A 9111-nucleotide genomic window follows, 5' to 3' on the forward strand; every position below is an offset into this window, starting at 1 on the left:
ACAAACGTCAATATTTAGGGACAATTTCCAGGTGTTTTTTTTTTTTAAAGACTCGTCAGGTATGATTGACATGACCTTGAATGACCAAGCTTTATCCGTTTGAACCAATCGTAGCGCAGAGAATCTGTCGTAAAAATAAGAGTTCCCTTCTAGGTGTTCAGAGTAGGTCTTTGCACACCCGATGTAAACGAGTGAATACTAAAAGGACAATAAATTTATAGTTAAACTCAGTCGACTTTATAGATTTAGGCTGTTTCGTTAGTCTTTGTTTTACCCATAGTAAACGGGGCAAGGTTTATAAAATCGTTGTTGGACAAGCATATTAGGACAGATTTAAGGACGCCCGAAATAGTTTCTCCTTTGTTCAGACAAACATTCTGCCCTTAGATACATTTAGGGTAATCATATCAAGACGAAATTTGGTCAGGGTATTAATTAAGTACCACATCACATTTTCCTCCAAAATAACGTTACCCTTGCAACGACATAAAGCATTTATTTGAGCTTTAAAACCAACATGTATTGTCTCTCTTGGAAAAACGGGAAGGTGAAATCTTCCCATTCAGCGTTACCACATAAATGTTAGAAATAATCTCTGAAAATTTAAAACTCAACCATTTGTAGGCCAGTTTTTCGAAAAAATCAGTTTTTTCGAAATGTGATTTTAATTTCTTTTTCACCTAAGACAGAATTTTTAAATGTGAAAGACAAGCGTTTAAATTAATCTAAGCTAACATGCAAAAAATGAAAAAAATTCACTGTCCGCAAGCAGAGATATAACCGAGTAAAGTTACAGTGTTCAAATCCAATCCCACGGAGAAACCGAGATTTCGGCAACCGATCCAGCCCTCCCATTCATATGAACACACTGAAGTTTTTACAGATAATTTAGAGGTGCGAAGGAAGGGGCGGGGGAATCTCGGAAACCGGGCCAGCCTGGCCAACGGGGCTCATATGAAGAGACCCTTGGATGAGCTTTTGTTTTGTTTTATTTCTTCGCCACAGTTCAACAAATACAAACGACTAATCTACATTACACAGTTACAATTAAAGAAAAAAAGAAAAAGTGGAGTGGCAGGAGAGAGGAACAGAACTTTCTACCCAATTGACTTTCGTCATTGTTGACATTTTAATTTATCAACATACGAGTTTGTTTAGAGAACGCATATGCCTGAAAGTTTGACTTCAAAGTATAAAAGAACTTGCTAAACATAGTTGTCCCTAAGGATTAAACCACTGCAAAATCCGTGTACGATCAAAACTTGCTCTACGTTGGATCAAAATAGATCGTGACCACACAAAAAAACTTCAGAAATAGAAAATATACTGCAGATGTTGGTCAAGACAACGTGAATATAGGCGTTGTTACAATATTTCGGCTGGTCAACACCAGCCTTCTTCAGGTTTAAGACTTGGATCCAAGACAATTGTCCCGCTATACTGCTGAGACTGTTTAAAGGCAGTCGAAATGGTGCTTTATCGCGATATTGCTATGGAGATGATAAATGTTAACCTCAGTTGACAAAAAATAACTCGCCTATTACCCACAAAAGGTGTTGGGAGTTAAGATTTTTCAAACTAGGTGGTGGATGTAAGTACTTTTGAACTCACCTATTTTCAACAATAAGGTACGTGTTGGGGTTAGCCTTGATTTAAGGTTTGGGAAAACGATGAAGTTGGGGAGGAGAGCAAGGAAAAAATTTAGGACGCTTATCAAAATCGACATGCACCAATACCAGCATTTCTGGATATACCGTTCTACAATTTACTAGTTTTGTCATCACAAAATATATGCAACGATGACTGAGTTCGTCGAATGGTGCATTAAAAATCAATCAACGAAATCTAGAAAAAAACGTCTTTCCACTGTTCTACTAACATAACCTATGTTGATGATCCGAGACCTGTAACACTCATGAGAAATCTTAGGAACAGCTCTGTGCTGCAATATCCACGTCAGAGTTTTGTGAAGTTTCCTCCTGTGTTTGTTGCATGAAACCCGTTAAGTCTATTGTCAGATGAGACACCGTGCCGGCATCCTGCTCTTGCGTTGCCTCCAGTTCCTCAGTGAGTGGTCTTTGTATGTGCCCACTAAGAATATGCTGGCTGACAACACTATGCATCATGTGCTCTACGTTGGAGGTTGGCAACACGTGATCCACAACCGACAGTTCTGATTGGCCATTTGTGGGAATGATGGCCGCTCCATCAAGCATGGTGTGAATGACAGCCTGTTGAGTTGCAACTGTTTCAGCGAGCGACGTAACGTCGGCAGTTGCCTGTGCGAGCCTATCTGCAGTTGTCATGGCATCATCAGTCGTCTGTACCAGAAGAGACATGGTGGGAATTGGTGTTGTTTCTATCGATACTTCCTTAGCCACTATAGGTTGAGCTAACACCAGCTGATCCCCAGTGGCTTGTGTTACGATGGTATGGTCATCTTGGGAATACACCAGTGCTTGCGGTGTCATGGACGCTTCATCTTCTCCAGCTGTATTAGAAATGAATAAGATTTCCTTTCAAATCCATAATACGGTTATCGTTAACAACTTTTTTTCGTTATTTTTTAGGTAAGGTAAGGTAAGGTAAGGTAACTTTATTTAAACACGGTATTTCCTTCAGGTATACATTTACATTGAAGTATGGAAAAACTAACTTAATAACTAATCTAAAATCTAATTTATAAACTAAAATATAGATAAAAGGAAAACACCTGCCTTTTAACGGTTTCTTTTTACGGTTATCGTTAATAACTGCTTCGTGTCAATAAGAAAAAACTCCATTTCCTCAGCAATAACTTGAAACCTAAATAACTACTAAAATGACTGGGTGCAAAGGCGTAGCCCTTTTAGGGAGGCAGCCGTTGATGCTTATTTCACTGTACCTTGTTCATCAATGTTCTCGATATGCGACAGAATCTCTCCATGTTGCCCTCTTTCATCTCCTTGCACTATTACAGAGGCCGGAAGCTGTTTACTTGGCGCCTTCCTGTTCTTTATATCCTTGTTGACGTCTGTGTGTCTCTTCTGATGCGCATTACGGCTTCCACTTTGACTGAATGTCTTCCCACAGATCTCGCAGATGTATGGCTTCTCGCCAGTATGTATTAACTTGTGCTTTCGAAGGCTAGAGTGTTCGGTAAACGTTCGACCACACCCCTCCACTGGACAAGAGTAGGGCCTCTCGCCTAAAGAAAAATTGGACAGTATAGCAACCACAACGTGCAAAGCCAACGAAAAAGTAACTTCAAAATATGAAAGGAAACGAAGTTTATTTAAGTGTCTAGTCGTTCTAGCACAGGAGCACTAATTGGGGACACTGTAAACTGAAAACACAATAACGCAATTGAAGTCAAATGTTGGTTTTTGAGGAGAGGGGAAAACCGGAGTACCCGGTGCAGAGTAGAGTGCAGAGTATAGAACCAAACAAACTCGACCAACATATGACGCCGAGCCACATTGGTGGCAAGCGAGTGCTCTCACCACGGTGCCATCTCTGCCTGCACTGCCCGCATATTTAAGTACTTTGCTATCTCGTTTACTTTTTACAATAGGTTAAGCACGCGGCAACCGGAGGTGAGCTGTTTTCTCTTTTAACTTGTTTTCACACAACCACATTTACATTGCTAAGTACCTTTTTTCCATTAGGGATGATTAGTATTAAAATCTGGGAGACACCACTGTCCTGGCAACCAAATGTTCTCTTCCGATTGACGTCCGCGTCTCAAAAACGCGCGTGCTTAAGGCGACGTATCCTATAACTGGATTAGTTTGGAGGGATTTGACGAAAGATAGAGAATGAACGATTCACTGCTGTATGCTCGCGTTGACGTAAAAACTGTCTTAAAAATTTTGTCGCTTTACATTGTAGTTTTACAGACAATGGCACGCGACGTTTTTGAGCCACGGACGGTAACCGGAAGTGCGTTGTTTTCCCTTTTAACTTGTCTTCATATTGCTAAATATCTTTTTCCTATTAAAGACGAATACTTTAAAACCCTCGGAGACACTACTGTCCTGGCATGAAAAAAGTTCACTTCGGGTTGCGTCCGCCGTGGCTGCGTCGGGGGAGCTTAAGCACACGCGTTTTTGACACGTGGACGGCAACCGGAAGAAAACATTTCGCGTTCCAGGACAGTGGTGTCTCCCAGATTTTTATACTAATCATCTCTAATGGAGAAAAGATACTTAGCAATGTAACCATGGTTGTGTGAAGACAAGTTAAAAGGGAAAACAACTCACTTCCGGTCGCCGTCCGCGTCTCAAAAACGCTCGTGCTTAAGCTCCGAGCTTAAGGAACGAGGACGACGACGGCGACGGCAACGAGAACGTCATCTCAAAATATAAATTCACGTTATTGTCATCACTTCACGACTAGTTCGCTCCCTATTCTTATTTCAATTCGTGGCGCTGATATTGCCGTACCCATCAATACCGTACGCTTGAAACTAGTGTTTTACATTAAAGGAAAGATTTACCATTGCGTTCACGTGATACTAGTTTGTAGAAGTTAATCAACGAGGAACAACGACGAATAGAAGAAGTTTGAAAAACCCGCTGTTGCAAATTTTGAGATCCTCAACAAGGGCACTGGTTGCACTATTGAAAGCATTAATTTTGGTACTCAACGAACGAGAGGTAACTTCATACCATTGAAACCAACAATTTTAACTGCAACTGGTTTTGTTGAAGCTTCCCAAAAGAACAACTTCTCGACCGTTTTGGCTGTAACGTGGTTTCTTCAAAACCCGGAGTCGTTTCCAAAAAGTTAAAGCTATACAAAAACAACAGCGGGCGTCGCCCATCGTTTTCAAGTTGGTAGCTGATTGAAAGAGGTGAGTAATTACAGCAACTAAAAACGGTTTTACCCAAAAGTGTGCATTTCCCAGTACGTTCCCAAGCGGAGTTAATTGGATTACAAAACCATTAATTTTAAAGGTCAGCTGATATAATATTCAAGGAAGATTAATGGCTCACTCCAGGTGATACAATACATTACAATACAAGACATACTAATGGACCATGAAACACAATCAACGAAAGGACGGAACAGAACAACAACAACAACAACAACAACAACTGTTGAGAATCCCAACTTGCCAGAGGAAAACCAGTTGGCTATTTACAAGTGCAGCTGAGATGTTGAACCAGGTGTCCTAGCGGATTTGGACCCCCCTAGAATTGGACCCCCTGGTCCAAATCCGCTAGCAGATTTGGACCCCCTCGGTCCATATCTGCTAGCGGATTTGGACCCTCCTCCGCAGATTTGGACCCCTTAACAAAACTCAGTAAAAACATAACCATACATAATTTTCTTACATAATTTTCTTGTAGAAAGTGATAATAATTCAGAAAGTAGGTTTTTAGAAAAGTTTTTCAGAAAGTATGTTTTCAAAGTAGGTACTTTTTAATTAAAAACATACGCGTAGACGTTATCTTGTTCTCAGCATTACTAACTTAAATAAATGTCACAGAAATGAAACGATATGTGCTCTTTTCTTCATCAATTATAGTACGCGATCTTGTGTTGAAATCTTAAAGGACATCTCCTAAAAGCTTGCAGTTAGAATAAATTAGGAAAAAGAAATGTTTTGTGGGGGGGCGGGGGGGGGGGGTCCAAAATCTGCGAAGGGGGATCCAAATCCGCTGTGACACCAGGGACTACCAGGATCAAATTCACGGCAAACGCCGTAACCACACTGCCTCCATAAAGATCTCTTCGGTCCATAAGATCACTTGCTCATGTCATAACCGCGATAAACTTACCAGTGTGTATTCTCATGTGATTTTTCAAATTTCCTTGCGTTGTGAAGGACTTCCTACAGTTTTCAACTTTGCAAGTATAGGGTCTTTCGCCAGTGTGAACTCGCATGTGAACGTTAAGTCGCTGCAACACATAAAAGCTCTTGTTGCATCCCTCAAAAGAACAGTGGTACGCTCTGTCACCAGTGTGTGTTTTCAGGTGATATTTCATGTGTGCTGGCCATGCAAACACACGATCGCAGCCAGGATGCTGACATTTGAAGGTTTTCTTTCCACTGTGAGTACACTGGTGATAACGGAGATAACCAGACGACGTGAAATTTCGGCCACAACCCTCATGAGAACAAGAATAAGGCTTTTCCCCAGTGTGCGTGCGCGTGTGGTACCTCAGATGGGCTGCTGTAGTAAATGTCCTGCCACATTCTGCATAATCACACTGGAACATTCTTGATGGGCTTCTTGTGAAAAAAGAAAGTATGACCTTATGCAGCTGGATTCCTCCTCAAACCATGTAAGCCAGTCTTTCATTAAAATGCAGATGATATGTTCATTTGGATGGACATGTTATGGTTGAATTTCATGTTTGGTTCAATTTTTTTCAAACTAGTTCAACTTTGATTTTCTCTTTGTTTCAGAATTTATGATAATTAATATTAGACAAATGAAATGGTTTGACAAATTGTAAACCAAAAAAAAAATTAACAAGAACAGATATTAAAAGATACTAAATTGAAATTAACTACATGCCGCTGACAGGGCACATTGGCTTGATGCTGCCAACATGATCACTTCTTTTTACCAAACTTCATCTATTATAGAGGTTCAAGTTTGTAAATTGTACAGGAAAAGCAAGCTTGCTGGTTCTTACTTTGTAGAATCATGTCTGGGCAAGACAAGAACTGGAGTCTGTTGATTATCCTCGGCAGAAGTTTCACTTTGAATATACAACAAACCTGGAAGAATTAACAGACATTTATAAGAATTAAACATTTTCTCCATTCTACCACGATATAAGAGATACTTATATCTGACAGTTCATATTATCTTTCAGAAAATAATTTGCCTGTGTTTATGTAATATTAAAGGAAACTTTAAAACTGAAATGGTAAAAATTACATTACTATATGTAACATAACAAAATGAAAAGGATGAGCCTTCATTGCATTCCATAGAGGTAAGGGAGGGGAGGGGAGGGGAGAGTCAATGCAATGCAAAATAACATCTATGGGAGGGTAATCTTACTTTCTCAGACAATACACCATTTGTTTTTTTGAAGAAGAGTTAATGCAAAACTGGATTTCATGCAGTGACAGCCAATTTGGTTAGACTAAAGTGATAGTTTACATTAAGCCTATTTGAAGTGGTCAACGTTGTCAGAGTAATGAGAGCTCATCATTGTTGTTGCTATCATCCATTGCCATTGCCATCATTATGGAGTTTTAGCAAGGACAACAGCAATGTCGAAGAAAACATCAGTCCTAAATATAACTTAGCGTTATCGCTATTATTGTTTGTGGAGTATGGCAAAGAAATGCATGGAAACTTGTGTGGCACGTGCAGCACAAGTATTTTTCCTTTTTTTCACCAACACATTCATGCTTTGTGGTGTTGTTGATGCCGTAGCTGTTGTCTCTGCTTAAACTCCCTCTCATCATCATCTGACTGCCCTCAAGTTAATGATCCCAATGCTTTGCCATTGGGCCTTGCAATGAATTAAAGTTCCTCCTGGACAAGACCGGTGTCTCCAGTTATGGCACTGGAAAATGTTAATGAGCTGAGATATATATATAATTATTTATTTGCCAGCTGGGACTGGAGGAGGATATGGAAGATATGGACTGGGAGGTCCATATAGCCAAAACCTGCAGCCAAACTCTTGATTTTCAAGATTGAGGTCACAGTTTTTTGCTATACAGACCGACCCCCTCTCTCTTTCTTCCTCTCTGAAATCACTTTTTAAATTGTTGACTTGCACTGCGCTTGATAGTGAATGCAGTAACTGACTTACAAACTGAACGTTTCAAAGAGGAATATTTTTATTTGAATTCCATTTCCATGTCTCTTGTCTAAAAAACATCTGTTATAAAAGACTTCTGTATGCAAACGGATTCAGTGTCAAAAAATGGAAATTTAAGGTCATGACACAAGCTCATGCAACCAGGGCTAAGATTCCGCCCGGTTGGCAGGCAAGATAGAAAAATTCCGTTCGCTCCCAGAGCCAATCAAATTACAAGGTTCGCAGAATTCCACCTGCTTGCGCATTGAAAAAAAACACATGGTATTTAGCCCTGAAACAGTGGTCACCAAACTGAGCTACTCCTGTTTCACTATTCTTAAAATTGGCATTAATTTCATATCTAAAGCTAACTGAAGCAAAATCAGAAAAAATATTTCAAGTCACAATTGTGATCCCAGGTAAGTTTGACAGGTAAAAATTGGCAGGTACTTCAGGAGACAAAGGTGCATAAATTCAAAACAAATTCTTTGGATAAACAGCAGCTTTATATTATTTTCCTATAAAAGGGTGCCTGAGGGTGGAACCGTTGCATCACTAAAATTCGGTTTTGTCTACATCACATTTAGGTCCATTCAAAGACTGATTCTTAACCCCTCCCTCCTGGGAGCGAGACATTTATGGAGGGAAACCCCCTAAGGGAGGGGTAAGGGGCGAAAGGGCGAGGAGTCTGCAGACACTGTGACTCCTGCTACACGAAAATACAAAAATAAAGTCAACCTTGTTTGGCATCCACATCTGTACAGTCATCTGAGGTACAAGTCATCAAAGAACCCGTTCCTTCTGAAAGAACCTCCGAGGAAGCAGAAAATGTCGCTGAATTGATGTTTCCCAAAGGTCCCTGATCTTCCGATAAATCCATGATAAGAATTCTCGGAAAACAGACTGCAAATATGGTAAAAGTGTCGTATTATCGTTTTATTAAGTGCCCGATACTCTTTCCAAAGTTTAAATTTAAAGTCAGTTGCGTTAATATAAGCGCGTTGCTGAAAATAATAACACAATTAACAGCTTCAATTATAATTTGGTAAATATTTCGGATTTCTTTCTCGAAACAAATCTTAGGACAGCCGTAAGCAAGATGTGAGCTTTTTAAAACCTCGTGTTTGAATCGTCAAATTAATAGAACTGCTTCACTATCAAACCGTACATGAATGCTGTTGACAGTGTGAACATACCTTCAATTAAATACGATCAGCTGGTCGTATTTCCCGCTTCTTTTCGTTTTATATTATGGTCTTGTTCTTATAAAAAACTATCATGGTTTATCGATTATACTCCATTCTTTCCAAGTTCTTTATCATACAAGAATTCCCAGCCACCTTTGCGGACTAA

The 9111-nt window shown here is 39.8% G+C and overlaps 1 protein-coding gene across 1 annotated transcript; it reads right to left on the minus strand.

Moving 5' to 3' along the window:
* Nucleotides 1-971: 971 nt before the first annotated feature.
* Nucleotides 972-9089, minus strand: LOC138026930 (zinc finger protein 76-like). Its single transcript, XM_068874398.1, has 6 exons — nucleotides 8955-9089; nucleotides 8497-8661; nucleotides 6631-6715; nucleotides 5766-6220; nucleotides 2885-3187; nucleotides 972-2491 (listed from the first exon to the last, which is right to left on the minus strand). The coding sequence occupies exons 2-6, from the start codon at nucleotides 8636-8638 to the stop codon at nucleotides 1926-1928; spliced, it is 1551 nt and encodes a 516-aa protein (XP_068730499.1). The 5' UTR covers nucleotides 8639-8661; nucleotides 8955-9089; the 3' UTR covers nucleotides 972-1925.
* Between the last annotated feature and the right edge of the window lie 22 nt (nucleotides 9090-9111).

The sequence above is a fragment of the Montipora capricornis genome, chromosome 12 (assembly GCF_036669925.1).
Source record: "Montipora capricornis isolate CH-2021 chromosome 12, ASM3666992v2, whole genome shotgun sequence".
NCBI lineage: Eukaryota > Metazoa > Cnidaria > Anthozoa > Scleractinia > Acroporidae > Montipora > Montipora capricornis.